The sequence below is a fragment of the Pagrus pagrus genome, assembly GCF_965226575.1.
Source record: "Pagrus pagrus genome assembly, chromosome: 4".
Classification (NCBI taxonomy): domain Eukaryota; kingdom Metazoa; phylum Chordata; class Actinopteri; order Spariformes; family Sparidae; genus Pagrus; species Pagrus pagrus.
In genome coordinates this window covers 367,089-385,000 of record NC_140188.1, presented here as the reverse complement: position 1 = coordinate 385,000, position 17,912 = coordinate 367,089, and the positions used below count along the sequence as shown (strand labels likewise).

Sequence of the window (17,912 nt, the reverse complement as noted above, 5' to 3'; positions counted from 1 at the left end):
ACACCGTGGAACGCAGAGTGGACAAACTTCAGCGTACAACTTCTGTTCAGATCCCTGAGAGACACCAGAGACACGTCAGACATTTTGGCTCCTCGTCTGACCCTGTAGACTCTGTAGACCCTGTGGACTATATAGACTCTGTAGACCCTGTAGACTCTGTGGACTATATAGACTCTGTTGACCCTGTAGACTATGTGGACTATATAGACTCTGTTGACCCTGTAGACTATGTGGACTATATAGACTCTGTTGACCCTGTAGATCCTGTAGACTCTGTTCCCTGTGCAGCTCCAGAGGCTGGGACCATTTTGATCCTGTTACCTGTGGAAGCAGAGGGAGGTGAGCTCATCCATGTAGCAGCTGTTGATCTGGGTCAAGGGGTCAGTCCTCAGGGAGGAGATTTCCACCAACTCCTCCTCCCAGCAGGAGGAGCTCCAGGGCTCCAGCTGCCTCTCAATACTCCGCAGGATCTCCTTGTCATGAGGTGAGGAGATCTGAGCGCCATTGCACCAGTACACCTGCAGAGGGCAATACAGACCTGAGACTGTTCACACCAGAACAAACTGAAGAACGACAGAAAATGTGTTCATAAAATTCATTTTCATTTCATTCATAAAACTGATCGTTCACCATCGTGAGCACAGAAACACCTGCTGGTCTGATCAACATCTGCTCCAACTTAACTTCACAGCAACAACAAACCTTCTCAACAGATCATCTATTCGTCTCCGTCTGTCAGGCTGCCATCAAAATACTGTTTCAAGTCAGTTTGTCTTTACATTCTGAGATAACAGATCACAGGCTGCACAACAAGAAACTAACTGTCTCTGTCCTTTCATCTGTGTTCACATCTGGATGTCCACTAAGTCGACAGATGCTCTAATAACAGAACCACAACTGGACTGATGTCACAGCTGGACTGTCGCCACAGCTTTCATCATGTGTCATCGATAAAGTCTGGTACAGAGACTGGGGGGAAGAGTGATGATGTAAATCTGCCACACTGGTGAAGTCGTACTCACGGCACGTGGAGGTACTCATGAACGCAGGTGAAACCTAAAGAACTTATTTTAACCCAAACAACAGTCGTTGTTTTGTCTAAGCCTGCTGCTGGCGGTCTGAGACGGTCTGAGACGCCTGCTGCTGGCGGTCTGAGACGGTCTGAGACGCCTGCTGCTGACGGTCTGAGTCGCCTGCTGCTGACGGTCTGAGACGCCTGCTGCTGACGGTCTGAGACGCCTGCTGCTGGCGGTCTGAGACGGTCTGAGTCGCCTGCTGCTGATGGTCTGAGTCGCCTGCTGCTGACGGTCTGAGACGCCTGCTGCTGACGGTCTGAGACGCCTGCAGTAATGTTTCAGTCCCTGAGCTGTGCTGCTGAATTATGATAATAAAAGTGGGTGGAACAATTTTAACAGAATATGATGATGTCACAGGGCATTTAACCTCTGACCTTTAGGATATCACATGTCACAACGTTATCATTTTATCCTGTCAGACATCTGTGTCAGATTTTATCTGAATTATCGAGTGAAGTCACACAGTGAGTTTTGATCAGTTCATCCCAGAGTCGTTGTGAAAATTTGGACCTCGAGGTGTTCTGAGACATCGTGTTCACAACAATGAGACGGACGGACAGATGGACAGACAATCTGAAAACATGATATGATGATAGAAACAACCTGTCTTAACCGTTAACTGTCATCTGTCCTGCTGCAACCAGGTGTATTGATTCATGGCATCACCTTGTATCCGTTGTCTTCTTTGGGGTTGTGTGAGGCGGTGACCATCACTCCGGCCGCTGCCCCGAGCTTCTTCACAGCGTACGGCTGGAAACAAACACACACTGTTAGTAAGAACTGCACACAGGTCAGCTGACCGCAGCAGAAAGTGATGCCTAGTGTTTCCTCACCACGTACGGCGTGGGGACAAACGTGGAGAAGAGATGAACGGGAACGTCTTTGCTGAGCATCACAGCTGCCGTCAACTTCGCCAAACTGGAACAATCAACAAGTAAACAACAAGTCAAGTCACATCACTTCTTCCTCTGACACGGTCTGATGCTCAGGTTTGGATGTGAGATGTGGGTGAACTGGCCCTTTATAACTTCTCCTGTGTGAGTCCATGTTAGATTTACATCAGATGATAGAGCTCTGCAGTTATTAATATTTACTGACGTATCATCATGTGTTCATCGTTACCGCTGACTGCTGCAGCCACTCTCCTCCTGACCTCTGGTGTCAAAACCAACAACCACTCCTCGACTGCTGAAGTCTGCGAAATACCTGGACAGGTACGAACACAAACCCTGAAGACGGGCAGAGAACGACTGTTAGGAACCAGATCTTTATTCTTTAAGGTCTTTAGTTTGTTTACACGTTTTACAAAACATTAAGAAAGAGAAGAAATTCAAGGATATAAAAAGAGAGAGAGACAGGAAGGGATGGAGAGAAGGGCTGTGTCTCAATTCAGGGGCTGCATCCTTCGAAGGGTGCATTTGAAGGCCAATTACATCACAACACGAAGGCTCCTTCAAATGCAGCCTTCTTTTCTGTCTTTTTGGAGGACGCACCGCTACCATCCTTCGCGGCCTCCCATATCCCAAGATTCTTTGCGCACCCGAAAAAGAAGAAAGAAAGAAAGAAAATGGCGACATCAACTGGTGTAGATCGTCACTTTCGCGGGCCTGGGCAGCAGAAATCATGATGTAAGGGTAAGGGGCGGGAACATCTGGTGACGCAACCAGGAAATTCACCGAAGGCTAGACCGTCCCATTTAACAACGGTGGATGCGCAAAGGCCGGGTCCTTCGAAGGATGCAGCCCCTGAACTGGGACACAGCTAGTCAGGAAGGGATGAAACTGAACTTGGACATATTAAAGGAACCAGTACCAGGTCCTGTTGTTGGACTGGTTTCTACCTGGTCTCACCTGTGTGGACTGGATGACGGTGAGGTCGTTGATCCGGCTGAATCCGGCTCCCATCGGCGCTCTGAGTCCCGCCGTGCCGAAGCTCATCCTGCTGCAGAGTCTCATCCTCAGCTCGTCCAGACGACCCGCTGCCACCAGAGACTCCACCTGAGCCCGAGTCCAGCGGTTCTACGAGGAGAACAGGAAACGCATCACACACACACACACACACACACACACACACACACACTTATGGTCATTTATGATTAAATGATTCGCAGGGCGGCAAATTATAAACAATATCTTCAATCAATAGTCAGCTGCATTAATCAATAAGCCATAATCAATAATATACAAATGTTTTCTGTGAACAACAGACACGATCTGTGTTTGATGCAAAGTAACAAATGATAAAATAAATGAATAAATAAAAAGGACTAGTTAAGTTAATATTTACAACATTAATGATCATAAAAATGTTTCCATCAGTGAATAACAAGCTGCTCTCAGAGGAGAACAAGGTCCCAGAACACTGTTTGAAGCTGGAAAGGTGTCAGGGTCCGCCACATGTAAACACAGTAAAACAGTATAAATTGTGTGTTTAAGGTCAGTTTGTTTATCAGCCAATGAAGATCACCTAACCGAACCTTTAAAGGATAACTACCGTTTTTTACAACCTGGACCTTATTTCTAGCAAAATATATGATCATGTACTCACCCAGATAACTTTGGTGTCATTTGAAGTCGTTCGGACGAAATTAGATCCAGTGTAGCGCCGATATATCCATATAATGCGAGTGATCCGGGCACTGAAGCGCAGCCTCTATGAGCATTATCTGCCACGAAACTAGTTCATTTCACCAATATTTTGTCATGATACGCTCGTGCTATTCCCCTCTGAGTCCGGGCTCGTCTGTTGTCAACATCCGGGGTCTGTAGGTTGACCTACTACCTCTGACCTGGAAGATGTCGTCTCTGAGCTGCGCGACAGCCGGCTTGTTTACCTGTAGCTGCTGCTGCCAGTTTGACCCCGGATGTTGATAACAGACGAGCCTGGACTCAGAGGGGAATAGCACGAGCGTATCATGACAAAATATTGGTGAAATGAACTAGTTTCGTGGCAGATAATGCTCATAGAGGCTGTGATTCGGTGCCCCGTCACTCGCATTATATGGATATATCGGCGCTACACTGGATCTAATTTCGTCCGAACGACTTCAAACGACACCAAAGTTATCTGGGTGAGTACATGATCATATATTTTGCTAGAAATAAGGTCCAGGTTGTAAAAAACGGTAGTTATCCTTTAAACTACAGACCGCTCCTTTAAACTACAGACCGCTCCTTTAAACTACAGACCGAACCTTTAAACTACAGACCGGTCCTTTAAACTACAGACCGCTCCTTTAAACTACAGACCGAACCTTTAAACTACAGACCGCTCCTTTAAACTACAGACCACTACTTTAAACTACAGACCAAACCTTTAAACTACAGACCGAACCTTTAAACTACAGACTGAACTTTTAAACTAAAAACCGAACCTTTAAACTACAGACCGCTCCTTTAAACTACAGACCGAACCTTTAAATTACAGACCGAACTTTTAAACTACAGACCGAACATTTACAGTTCAGGTCAGAAATATAACGACCTTTAAAACTCCACAGCTCAGAGGTCACAGTGTGTGTGTGTGTGTGTGTGTGTGCGTGCTACACGCTAACTTTAAACTACAGACCGAACCTTAAAACTACAGACTGAACTTTTAAACTAAAGACCGAACCTTTAAACTACAGACCGAACCTTTAAATTACAGACCGAACTTTTAAACTACAGACCGAACCTTTAAACTACAGACCGCTAACTTTAAACTACAGACCGAACCTTTAATCTACAGACCGCTCCTTTAATCTACAGACCGCTCCTTTAAACTACAGACCGAACCTTTAAACTACAGACCGCTCCTTTAAACTACAGACCGAACCTTTAATCTACAGACCGAACCTTTAAACTACAGACCGCTCCTTTAAACTACAGACCGCTCCTTTAAATTAAAGACCGAACCTTTAAACTACAGACCGAACTTTTAAACTACAGACCGCTCCTTTAAACTACAGACCGAACCTTTAAACTACAGACCGAACCTTTAAATTACAGACCGAACTTTTAAACTAAAGACCGAACCTTTAAACTACAGACCGAACATTTACAGTTCAGGTCAGAAATATAACGACCTTTAAAACTCCACAGCTCAGAGGTCACAGTGTGTGTGTGTGTGTGTGTGCTACACGCTAACTTTAAACTACAGACCGAACTTTTAAACTACAGACAGAACCTTTAAACTAAAGACCACTCCTTCAAACTACAGACCGAACCTTTAAACTACAGACCGCTCCTTCAAACTACAGACCGAACCTTTAATCTACAGATCGAACCTTTAAACTACAGACCGCTCCTTTAAACTACAGACCAGCCTTTAAACTACAGATCGAACCTTTAAACTACAGACCGCTCCTTTAAACCACAGACCGCTCCTTTAAACTACAGACCGAACTTTTAAACTACAGACCGCTCCTTTAAACTACAGATCGAACCTTTAAACTACAGACCGCTCCTTTAAACTACAGATCGAACCTTTAAACTACAGACCGAACTTTTAAACTAAAGACCGAACCTTTAATCTACAGATCGAACCTTTAAACTACAGATCGAACCTTTAAACTACAGATCGCTCCTTTGAACTACAGACCGAACCTTTAAATTACAGACCGAACCTTTAAACTAACGACCGAACCTTTAAACTAACGACCGAACTTTTAAACTAACGACCGAACTTTTAAACTAACGACCGAACCTTTGAACTACAGACCGCTCCTTTAAACTACAGACCGAACCTTTAAACTACAGACCGCTCCTTTAAACTACAGACCGAACCTTTAAACTAACGACCGAACTTTTAAACTAACGACCGAACCTTTAAACTAACGACCGAACTTTTAAACTAACGACCGAACCTTTAAACTACAGACCGAACCTTTAAACTACAGATCGAACCTTTAAACTACAGACCGAACCTTTAAACTAACGACCGAACTTTTAAACTAACGACCGAACCTTTAAACTAACGACCGAACTTTTAAACTAACGACCGAACCTTTAAACTACAGACCGAACCTTTCGAAACTTCTGATCAGTCTGTCCTCACTCTGCCCCTCCTGTCTGCTGTCAACCACACAGAGACACAGAGACACACACACACACAGACACACACACACACACACACACGACTCACTAAACAGAGACTTTGGATCTAAACTAAATATAATAAATATAAAGTCAGTTGTTGTCTCAGCCTGTCGTCTGTCTGAGTGTCTGGATCGTCTCCAGGCTGCTGACATTTACAGCTCAGGTCAGAAATATAACGACCTTTAAAACTCCACAGCTCAGAGGTCACAGTGTGTGTGTGTGTGTGTGTGTGTGTGTGTGTGTGCTACACGCTAACACACACATGAGAGCAGTGTGTACATGTGGAGTGTTTTCAGACCACTGACTGACTGAATCAGGACGAAACATTTAAAATGTCTACACACTTAAATGATGTGGACATCTGTTGCTAGGAGATCTGTAGCTCCGTCCAATCAGGAGCTCACCTCGTCCCCCGGTTCAGGCTGTGGACTTTCTTCATGTAGAAACTTTTATGTCAGAAAATAGTTCAGAAAAGTTTAAAAACTGAGAAATAATAATAAATGTGTTGAGTTAGGAAACTAAGATTACTTGGTGCACACGAAGAACAAGATGACATCATCTATATGCGACAAACCACACAGTTACAAGCTGTAACACTCGCGTGTCCTGAGCCCATTGAAGAACAGGCTCAACAGCCCTGAAGTGAAAACTTCAGCACAGCATCTGTAGTTCAGCTGTAGGATTTTGTGAAGCCCCCTGAATTGAATTATTGTTTCTGGGAGATCCATGACAGGAACTGTTCTGAGTTCTGGATTAGTTGGAAAGTAAAAGGAAACGCGACACTAACATTGTGTTAATCTCTGTCTTAGACTTGCAGTTTAAGATGAGCTGAAGTGGATCATGAAACATCCTGAGGCTGCACGAAGCTGCTGACTGTCTGAGTCAGTGTGACACTGCTGTCCAACACAAGCATATTATTATCATTATTAAAATGTAACAGCACATTAAACTCTGACGTCTCTGGATGTTAGATGGTCTGAACATCAGAAGCAAACATATAATCTGGAGGATGAGTGTCTGGCAGATGCAGATGGATCATGATTAAAACAGTGCAGGCCTCTCTGTGCCTACCTGCTGCCTATTAATCAAACTGCTGACTCATGCTGTGTTTAATCTCCTGTTCTCTCCATCAGGACCCAGACAGCCGCCGGTGTGCCCGCCGTCCTGCAGGTCCGCACTGCGGCCGTCACACACTCTCTGACCCCGCTGAGACACTCAGCTGAGACCAGCCCACTCACACACACGCAGCTGTGTCACCACTTAGGACTCCCATTAAAAACCTGGCAATTTTAGATTTTCTTGCATGTAGATAAAATTCCTTACAATGAAAAGCATGACTTGGCATGTTTTCTGAAACGGTTGGTTCTAGTGAAGTATTCGGCACACAGGTTTTGAACCCAAAAGCTCTTATTTAAAATGCATTTTATGTTTTATAGCTGCAGTGCCTGCTATACCTACACGCCTCCAACACAGCCAGACTCTGTGCTGAGCTGCGTAAAACAGCAATCAAACTTTCTATGTAATAAATATAAATATAATTTAAATGAAATTATTTTTGAGCCGATGAACCAGACGTTCATGAGTATCTGTCAGATACAGAATCTTAACCCACTATGATGACATGCGTTCGCTAAAATCTAGTGCGTCTTTAAAATGACAGATTTGTCAGGGAGGTTTGGTGTGATGTTCGCGTCCTACACGGGGACACGTACAGCAGCAGACAGAGCTGAAGTTGTCTCCCCAGCTGCTGAACATCACAGACAGACACTCACCTTGTCCCAGGTCAACCACTGGTGTACTGCCTTGTCCAGCTGCGGGTCGCCGGTGCTCTGGCACCGCGAGTTGGCGTTCAGGTCCCCGTTAACGTCCCCCATGCTGCCGGACAGACGGGATAAGAAGCTAACAGCCAGCACCGAGCAGCGGGGCCATTGAACTGCTGTTAGCTGTTAGCTCCCAGCTGTTAGCTGTTAGCTGGAGCCGACACTCATCTGCTGTTATGACGGCTGCTGCCGGTCAACTCTCCCAGCCTTTGACTCCACACAGGCTAATGCTAACTGCGTGCTAAGTTACACTACGAGCAGTGGAAGCCGATAGCAGCCTGCTAACTGCATGCTAACCCAGAGTATTACTCTGTAAATATTCTTCGGTAAAGTTACTCATGACAGAAAGATTACTTTAGTTCATAAACAAGTCCCGACTAGGAAACACACACACACACACACACACACACACACACTACTTCCGGTCTATTTATAGAATAAAAGTCTTTATCAGGCGAATGATCAGTAATGAAAACAATACTAGTTTTTATGTGTCGACATTAATTATATTGTATTATCACAGCAGATACAACGGCACTAATGAGCGTGTTGCTCAAATACTGATGTTTGTTTCAACTTCAAGAACAGTTCACAACTTCCGGTCAAACATTTACTTCCGGTCAGTCTTTGTCTGTTTGAGGCTAACTTGAATTAAAAAGTGTTTCTTCAACATCTCATTATCAGTGTTGTCAAATACTCAAAAAGTTAAACTGGAGTAAAACTTGAAAATATCCTGCTAAAAGCAAAAGTCACTCATGAATTGTACCTAAAGTCTTAAAGTATCATATTAAATGTACTTAAGTATCAAAAGTAGCAGTAAAGTAACTGATCCATACACTTTGATGCAGCATGTAATCTAAAGAAACTAGTAACTAAAGTAATCAGATAAATGTAGTGGAGTTAAAAGTACAATATGTGCCTCTAAAATGTAGTGGAATGGAAATATAAAATAACAGAAAATGAAACTAAATCTATTTGTCATCATCTGAACAATCAGCTGTTTATTTCCACATCCAGCGGTCACAGACCAACATCATGACTCAGGTGTTCGTGTTTGTGTCCGGTCTTCTCTCTCTTTGAGCTCTGAGGGAAATATGTCTCTTTACTGCTGGACGCTCCACTGTGTTCACCAGCTAGTCTCAGTGTGCCGCAGGTTTATCAGAGCAGGTTTGATCAATATTAAAATAATAATACTTTTAAAGAATCATATAATTAAAGAGAAAATCTGAGCATCCTTTTTTATTTTTATTAAAGGTGCAATATGTAGTTTTTAGTTGGAAACAAATTTAAAATCATCACCAAAATGTGAAGAAAAAACATGATGATAATTATATACATGTACTGTAGTTAGCATGCTAAGCACCTAGCGTCAGATTTAAATGTTGTTCGTTGAACAAAAACAGAAATGTAAAAATGAGGCAGTGGTTTTAGTAGTTAAGACTCTGTGGTGGTCCTCAACCTCCCTTAACTTTTACCTTAAAACACCATGAACTTCAGCCTCATGATGATGTAATCAGGGTCATTTAATGGATCGTATTATGGGGTATTTTTGTTACGTGTTCGGTACAGTTTAAGAGGCTTTAGGTAAAAAAAACGAACCTTTAGCTTCAGGTGTATTGGACCCTTAATGGGCCTTATTTTGTGTTGTTCTTGTTGAAAATGAATTATAAACCCATTAATAGACCAAATACTTGTTCCATTAATTGACCCTGAATTTTAGCTCAGCCTCGTAACCTTTAACCACCAACAAAACCTGAATCTGGACCCTAAAAGAAAAATTGAGGTCATTTCAAAGTACAAATTCAGAGCTTCATCTAAATGTTATCAGTTAATGTCAAAGTGATTTAACAGCCTTTTTAGTAAATAATAGATCACAGGAAAACCAGACAGATCTGTCTGAACACACCCTGGAACTCTCACAGAGATGAAACTGATCAAAACACAACTTCTGTCATATTTTTTAACAAAGTCAGTTTCTACGCTGATGATCCTCCGCTGTCCATCCGTCCGTCCGTCAGCTGACAGCTGAACTGGTCTCTGAAGGCGTCCAGCAGGTGAGGGATGGTTTCCTCCACACTGACGTCTCTCTGCAGCTCAGCGCTCAGCGATGTCACTCCTTTACCTTCAATACCACACGGGACGATGTGGCTGAACCACGACATGTCGGTGTTACAGTTCAGAGCCAAGCCGTGAGATGTGACGTATCGACCGCAGTGGATTCCTACAGAAACACAACAGAGCATTTTTAAAGAAAACAACCAACATACACGATCAGATCACTGACTTTGCTGCTGTTTGTCAATTTGAAGATGATATAAGCTTCCACCCAATTTCAGTCTGCAGCAAGTTTAGAGATTTTAAAGGAGCAGTGCACCCAGCAGACAGTTACTAATTATGTGACTATCTGCTCACCTGTAAAAGGTACTGCCCTGATGAAGGCCTTACACGCGTAGGCATGTTTTTACTGATGTTGTGATTAATTAAAGGCTTTTTAACTCATTACGCTCTTGAGTGCCGCAGACTTTTTTTTAATCATTCTAGCAAAATTTGACAGTCATCTTATTTGAATAAACTATCAGATCTGTCACTGGACCGAACCAACAGGAGGTTACATTTTTACGTTATGTTCATGTTTGAGTTCCATTTTATCTGGTAGGGTTTTTCTTGTTAACAAAAACGTCATGAATAGGTGATGAAGCTGAAACAACAAGATGTACTGACTGAGAAACAGACTTAAACGAGACGTTTAGGAGAAGAAATCTAAACTGTGTGACAGTCGTGTTGTCATACCGATGGCGCAGATTTTGTTGTCTTTGACCCAGACACCAGTGTGAGGAGACGTCGATGCTTCGATACCGAACCGGCTGCAGAGGGAGATGATGGTCTTCTCCAGCTCACAGACGTACCAGCGAACACTCTGAGGATCAGATCAGACGTTAACACGACTCCAGTCACAGTAAAACACATTCAACTCCAGAACAAACCACTTCAGACCTTCTTGAAGCAGCTCAGGTTGAGGACCGGGTAGCAGACCAGCTGTCCCGGCCCGTGGAAGGTGATGAGTCCTCCTCGGTTGGTGCGGTGGACGTCGGCCCCCAGCAGGCGCAGGCGGTCCAGCAGGTGGGCGGGGTAAGGTTTGTGCCGGATCCCGGTGGTGTAGACGGGCGGGTGCTGACAGAGCAGCAGAGCGTGAGCCGGACCGGACCGGTGCCGGTTCACGTAGACCTGCTGCAGCCGCAGAGCCTCCTGGTAGGAGACCAGGCCCAGACGGACCACTTCCACCACCGGCCTGCTGCCATTCATCAGGACTGGATTCAGACATTAAAACACAGCTTCTGTCACTTCAGCACATTTCACTGTACTCCAGTAATGTCCTGAAGTACAATTTCCTTTTTCTGCTACTTTATACTTCCGCTCCACTTAGTTACTAGTTACTTTACAGATTACATGCTGCATCAGTAGCAGATTTTTAAATTAATTAATTTTATCATCAATCTGAAGAACAGTGACTGATCATCAGAGTGATGAAGATTAAAGTTTAATTAAACTCATGTGCTTCGTTACTGATGGCTGAGTTCATTAATAAGAGCGACACTGATGAGACAGAAGTGAACATTCAACAAGTATTTTACCTGTTAATCCTCCGCTCTGCTCCTCTACCTGCTCCTCTACCTGCTCCTCTCTCTGCTCCTCTACCTGCTCCTCTACCTGCTCCTCTCTCTGCTCCTCTACCTGCTCCTCTCTCTGCTCCTCTACCTGCTCCTCTACCTGCTCCTCTCTCTGCTCCTCTACCTGCTCCTGTCTCTGCTCCTCTACCTGCTCCTGTCTCTGCTCCTCTACCTGCTCCTCTCTCTGCTCCTCTACCTGCTCCTCTACCTGCTCCTCTCTCTGCTCCTCTACCTGCTCCTCTACCTGCTCCTCTCTCTGCTCCTCTACCTGCTCCTCTACCTGCTCCTGTCTCTGCTCCTCTACCTGCTCCTCTCTCTGCTCCTCTACCTGCTCCTCTACCTGCTCCTGTCTCTGCTCCTCTACCTGCTCCTGTCTCTGCTCCTCTACCTGCTCCTCTACCTGCTCCTCTACCTGCTCCTGTCTCTGCTCCTCTACCTGCTCCTGTCTCTGCTCCTCTACCTGCTCCTCTACCTGCTCCTGTCTCTGCTCCTGTCTCTGCTCCTGTCTCTGCTCCTCTACCTGCTCCTGTCTCTGCTCCTCTACCTGCTCCTGTCTCTGCTCCTGTCTCTGCTCCTCTATCTGCTCCTCTATCTGCTCCTGTCTCTGCTCTCACTGTGCGCCGCCATTGTTGTTATCCAACTTCTTCCTCGTCGGTGACATTGGACGTTGGCGTACTTCCGGTGTTTTGCAGCCCCGTGTCGCCACCTGCCGACCGGAGGACCGGCACGTCCGGCCCCGCCTCCCCGCGGGCCGCAGCCAGCACTCGCTGGTTTCGGCGGCGGCAGGGCGGGGTTTGTTGTGAGAGCGGACCGGAGAGAGAAGACTCACCAGGGAAGATGGCGACCGCAGGGTCCGCCGAACGGCCTGGCAGACCGGCCAGAGCCGCCGCCGGCAGGTACCGGTCCGGGTCCGGGCCTGGAGCCGGGTCCGGGTCCAGCCCACCGGAGAACGAGAAAAAGAAGTGCTCGGTATGTGCGGAAGGGCAGCCCGGCGGCAGCCCGCCCTGCGGACCCCCGGCCTGTCCACCGTGCTTAGCCCAGAGACACTCCGGCAGCGAAGAGCGGCTCCGGAGGAGGAGTGACCCCGAGAGGAGCAGCAGCAGGCCGGGCAGGAGGGACTGCGACAGCCGGAGAGGTTAGTGTGTGTACCGGGGGAACGACAGCTCACAGTCCGCTGAGCGAGCCCCGCCGCTGGGTGTCTGATTTAAAAAACAACCGCCAGAAACCCGACAGAAGACAGAACCGGTCCAGTTCAACTTTAACAAGTTTCCAGTGAGCAGCAGGAGGCCTGGAGACTTTATGATCCTCTGACAGTCAAACTGACTCTGGATCAGCTCTCACACCTACACTGTGACTTCATTCACAGAACAGACTTCATACCGCTCAGTTAAAATGTGGTTTATCTTTATGGAGTTTTGAACGGAGCAGAGCTCCAGTCAGAGAGAGGAGACATTATTCACTGTCACGTCTTATAGTGAGTCGGATCCTTGTTGATGTGTGCAGACTGCAGCTGGACCACGTTAACTGTGTTGTCGTGTAGTTCTGGTCAGGTTGTAACGAGGTCTGCTTGTGAGAACATGTCCGGACGTGTCAGCTGCAGGAGGAGCTGCTTCACTTGCACTGTTCATGTGTGTTGGTGTCCAGCTGCAGGCTGATCGATTTAATCAGATGTCCTTTAACACATTGATACCTCCGTCAGGTGTGTTGTCTGTGTGTAACGTGGCTCTCTCTGCTTTAATATCTCTGGAGGAATCAGTGCTACTAATCAATAATCAGGACAGTCTCAGGCAGTATTGATCTTTTTAATCATTTGATGAAGAACTTTGATCTGCCAGGTGTTTGTGTCACTCGCTCAACCAGTAAAACATTAATGTCTGCTTATTTTAACTACAGTACAGCTGAAAAGTCATTTTTCTTTGATTATAATTTAAAACACCTCCCAAACATCTGTTTGGGTCTGATGAGGCGTTCAGGTGCACGTCAACAGCATGAATTACTTCTGTTGTTTGTCTCTTCAGAGTTCTTCGTGTCTCCTGCTCTCATTCCAAAGAGTTCGGACGTGTTATCAGCCGGGAAACACAAGGTGAGTGTGATTTACTGACAGCCTTGAACGCAGCACATTCAGCTGGGATTGCTGATGATGATTTCTTCTTCTTCTTCATCTTCTTCTTCTTCTGTTTCAGCTGTTGTTGTGTGAGGACAGAGAGGACGTCAAGAGGAGGAACATCTGTAAAGACGAGTCAGTGCGACGTGAAGAAGAGCCTGTGAGTCACAAACAACATGTCACAGGTTTCCTGTCCATCAGTTTGATGTGGATTTCTTAAATTCGTTGTTTTTCTTAGGGAGTTCTGTCTGACTCAGAGAACGAGGAGCCGATCAGCAGGAGGATCAGAAACATCTCGGCCTTCATCAGGAAAACCAAAAACTGTGCAGCCTTCACCGGGTCGCTCTCTCAGCTTCATCACCAACAGTATTATCATGACTTCATGTGACAGCCTGTGTGACCTCTGACCTGTGTTCTTCTTCTTCAGTGGTTCTCAGAGGAGTCAGAGCTGCACTGACCCGGTGGAGGACCGAGGAGGGAAGATAAAGCTCGTCACCCAGCCGGCCCTGATGGACAGAGTATGTTACAACGAGTCTACCTGAAGTTCAAACATTTAACATTTGAATTGGACGTTTCTGCCTTCAAACACACGAGGAGAACAGGCTTCAGTCTCTTCAGCAACACTCCGGTGTTGGAGGATCTTAAATCTCTCTGAACACCTCACTGGTTCTTGGTACTGCTTACTGGTTCTCTCTGTTCCTCTCTGCTCCGACAGGTCGGTATCAGTCACAGCTTCACAGCAGGAATCCTCCTCTCCTCTGAGAACAGTCGCTCCGTCTCGGCGCCCATCACTGCCCCCGACCGGAGGCTCACCTGGCGAGCTGTCGTCTCATCGTCGTCGTTGACTCCTCTGACCCTCCCTCCGGCCAGACCCGAGCGCTCCATCAGCCCCGAGAGCAACGACAGCATCTCTGAAGAACTCAACCACTTCAAGCCCATCGTCTGCTCGCCGTGCACGCCACCCAAACGGCTGCCGGATGGCCGCCTAATGGAGCCCACCATCGTGAAGTCCACGCCCAGGAACCTGACCCGCGGCCTGCAGAAGGCCACCAGCTACGAGGCCAGTCCTGCTGTCCTGCAGAAGTGGAGGCAGATCGAACTTGACCGGCAGAGCCTCAAAGTGAACTCCAGGGCGACGCTGACGAGCCCTGTCAACGAGCTCCACAACAAGACCGGCGGAGGGGAGGACGGCGCCGCAAAGACTCTTCAGCCCTCAGCAGGACGGGACGGAGATGGAGTGACGGCCGTCAACAAGAGGAGGCTGCTGTTCGACCCTGCAGACTCAGACTCCTGCCAGAAACAGGCGGTAAAGATCCGGGTCCCTGCGATCCGCTACAGCAGCGAGGCCACTCTCAGAGCGGGATCAGACTTTGAGGCGACGGTCGGCGCCCCAGAGTCCTGCAGCGGGGGAGCGCTCTTCAGTCGGAAACAGTCGTTCTCTCCGTACACCAAGAACTCTGGTTTCCAGTCGTGTAAATTAGTGCCAAAGGACTCACAGAGTCCGAGAAAGGAGTCTGACAGCAGCCTCCACAACCAGTCTACCTCAAGGAGGGGCAAGAAGAGGGAGCAGAAGACCAAACACTTGGACTCGGACCGGGACTCGGACCTGAAGAGGAGCCGGTCGGTCAGTCAGGAGGCCTTTGACGAGCGCTACATCCGTCAGATCCAGCAGGAGCGTCAGGACCGAGCGCTTGCCCTGAAGCTGCAGAGACAGTTCGACCTGGAGAACCAGACCGTCAACCGCAGGAGGAGCCCCGACGCCTACTTCCTGCGATCGTGGATGTCCAGTCAGAACCGCAGGAGGCGTGGCCTCAGGAGATCCAGACGAATCAACAAGAAGCACTAGAGAGGACTCGTCTGCTGACTCAGCGCAAAGACAGCTTCATATATGCAATGAGAGGACAGGCGACGGGTCGAATGTTTGAGCTCAGAGACGCTGCTGAGGTCAGAAACGATTCTTCCAAACATTTTCACTTCTTCACCAGCAAATCACCAAAACTGTCGGTCTGACATCATCACACCTGAGGACCGTCCAGAGGTCACATAATCAATCGACCAATCAAAGAAGCCATAAATGCTGTCAATCAACATGATGGAGACAAAACGTGGCTGATTAACATTTAATGAAGCTGTTTGACTGCAGTAACTTCCTGCTGCAGGTTCACCGTGTGTCAATTAAATTAATCAATTAAAACTCTTCAAACTAGATTTTGACATTTTAAAGCTCCTGATTGTTTAATGTTGATGGAGGACAAGCTGATGTTTGTTCAGCTGAGTCCATCAGTTCACACCTGATATTAACCTGCGTCTGATCTGATGTCACTTCCTGCTCTGTATGAAACAAACCCGTCCATCACTGAGACAAACAGACTCCATGTTTCTACTCAAACACACAAAGAAGTTCATGTAGAACATTTGCTGAATTCACAAGAAGGAACAAATAAGTCAGAATCAGTCAGAGACAGAGTTTCACACAGTTTATAAAGTGTCTCCAACTCAACAACTCACTAAACTGACACATTTGTTAAGGGAGTCTGGGGACAAAGAAGTAGCCTATACTGGTTACTGTTTAGTGTGTTTGTAAAATGTGACATGTTTAGATCAATAAAATGTTTCTTCTGTCATAAATTGAGTGTAAATGGTGAAATCAGTGTAAACAGTGTGTTCAAACAGCTGCTAAATGTTGGCAGGTAAGACTTTAGCACTTTAGACACAGAAGCAGACAGGCTGGTACAGCCATGCTGCCACAAACTGACACTTTGTACAAGGAAACAAACAACTGACTGTTTTCATTTAATGCTGAATTTACAAGAAGGAGACAATGATTCAGAGTCTGTCAGAGACAGAGTTTCACTACGTTAGAGAGTTTGTTTTAACTCAACAACTCTTAAATCACCACATTTGTTGAGGGAGTCTGGTGATGTGGTGACTAAATGTGGATCGGATCGCAGATGTAACTGTACTTGGAGCTTTCCAGCTGTAATCAGATTACTCAGGACAGATGTTGACACCAGGTGTGAACAGTGTCTCGTTGACACACAGTGAACCTGCAGCTTCATGTTCTGTCTCCATGACTCTGATCCAATGTGTCGGCGCTGCAGGACTCTCACAGAGACCGAAGGAGTCCAGCAGAGCGACGTGTGTTCTCCTCCTTTCACTTCCTGTATCTGCGTCCTCCAGCAGCCGAGGATTATGGGACATTCCTGCTCTAAAATCCATCAGATCAGTAAACTCCTCCCACTGTGGTTACTGGTCCTGCGGCAGTCTTCCAGTCTGAACTCTGTCAGATGTTGTTTGGGTGTTGAAGCTGTGGATGGACCACTGAGGCTCATGGGTACTGTAGTCTGTAGAGCAGAACAGATGCTGATTGGATGAGTTTGATCAGTTTTTGTGTCCAGAAAGAAAAATCTTTGAGGAAGAGAAGAGTTTCTGTCAGGAGTCGTGTTCACATTATTTGAGTCAGAGCGTCACAGTGACGTCACAACTACTTCCTGTTTTCACCTGGAAGGTCTGAAGATCAATGAAGGAAGTCGTCGTTAGTTAAAAGCCGATTGCACACGAGAAATAAAACTGATCATGAAACCAGTAAAACTGATTAAAATCAATAAGAAATAAAATAAAACATCTTCAGTGAATCAACAGAAACAGATCTGATCACAAACAAGAAGCGGTTCATGTCGTAACAATATAATATTTATCTTGTTATGTTCGACATGAGATAATATACTGTGTAAATATCTTGTTATGATGTAATAAGATCAATATTAGATTGTTTTAATGATAATGTTTGACGCTGTAACGTGACACTGATCATCAGCGATACGACTAATCAATAAAACATGAATGATTGAATGAAACAGATGTGAACAGATGTTCTCATTAACAACAGTACCAACACCTCCGAGTTCTGCTGTGATCCAGTTCTGCTACAGTGAAAGAAGTCGGGATTATTGAAGCAGTTTGTTTGTTTTATAAAATGTTTCTGACGATAATTTAGTCTTTAAAACTTGATTCAAACATCTGAACCTGTTTCAGTTTAAACCTCGAGACAGGAAGTGAACGGAGCCGTCGCTGCTCCACGATGATGACGGTACCAACAGGTTGGGTCGGGTCGGGTCGGTATTGTATTTAAGTAATCAAGTTTAAAGGTGCATTTTGTAACTTTACAG

The 17,912-nt window shown here is 46.0% G+C and overlaps 3 protein-coding genes across 11 annotated transcripts in view; 1 reads left to right on the top strand and 2 right to left on the bottom strand.

Moving 5' to 3' along the window:
• The window catches only part of pgm2l1 (phosphoglucomutase 2-like 1), a 16,740-nt gene extending 8,366 nt beyond the window's left edge, over window positions 1-8,374 (bottom strand). Inside the window, exons 1-7 of the mRNA XM_084351256.1 lie at window positions 7,924-8,374; window positions 2,927-3,094; window positions 2,199-2,305; window positions 1,910-1,994; window positions 1,743-1,826; window positions 322-518; window positions 1-54 (exon numbers count right to left, since the gene is read on the bottom strand). The exon at window positions 1-54 is cut by the window's left edge and continues 136 nt beyond it. Coding sequence (XP_084207382.1) covers window positions 1-54; window positions 322-518; window positions 1,743-1,826; window positions 1,910-1,994; window positions 2,199-2,305; window positions 2,927-3,094; window positions 7,924-8,025 — 797 coding nt within the window. The 5' untranslated portion in view covers window positions 8,026-8,374. The remainder of the gene's footprint in view (window positions 55-321; window positions 519-1,742; window positions 1,827-1,909; window positions 1,995-2,198; window positions 2,306-2,926; window positions 3,095-7,923) is intronic.
• Window positions 8,375-9,194: 820 nt separating this feature from the next.
• lipt2 (lipoyl(octanoyl) transferase 2) lies at window positions 9,195-12,220 on the bottom strand. 9 transcript variants are annotated; one of them, XM_084351272.1, is made up of 5 exons: window positions 12,160-12,220; window positions 11,604-12,111; window positions 10,966-11,279; window positions 10,762-10,888; window positions 9,195-10,192 (listed from the first exon to the last, which is right to left on the bottom strand). In XM_084351272.1, exons 3-5 carry the CDS (start codon window positions 11,272-11,274, stop codon window positions 9,948-9,950), a joined length of 681 nt encoding a protein of 226 aa, XP_084207398.1. In that variant the 5' UTR covers window positions 11,275-11,279; window positions 11,604-12,111; window positions 12,160-12,220; the 3' UTR covers window positions 9,195-9,947. The 9 variants fall into 9 exon arrangements, with proteins under 9 accessions (XP_084207398.1, XP_084207399.1, XP_084207400.1 ...); XM_084351273.1 differs by having other exon boundaries at window positions 11,604-11,643; window positions 11,764-12,217; XM_084351274.1 differs by having other exon boundaries at window positions 11,604-11,799; window positions 11,884-12,215.
• Window positions 12,221-12,408: 188 nt separating this feature from the next.
• On the top strand, window positions 12,409-17,600 carry rnf169 (ring finger protein 169). The gene is made up of 6 exons (XM_084351254.1): window positions 12,409-12,774; window positions 13,658-13,722; window positions 13,823-13,903; window positions 13,982-14,082; window positions 14,171-14,261; window positions 14,459-17,600. The coding sequence occupies exons 1-6, from the start codon at window positions 12,477-12,479 to the stop codon at window positions 15,587-15,589; spliced, it is 1,767 nt and encodes a 588-aa protein (XP_084207380.1). The 5' UTR covers window positions 12,409-12,476; the 3' UTR covers window positions 15,590-17,600.
• The last annotated feature ends 312 nt before the right edge of the window (window positions 17,601-17,912 follow it).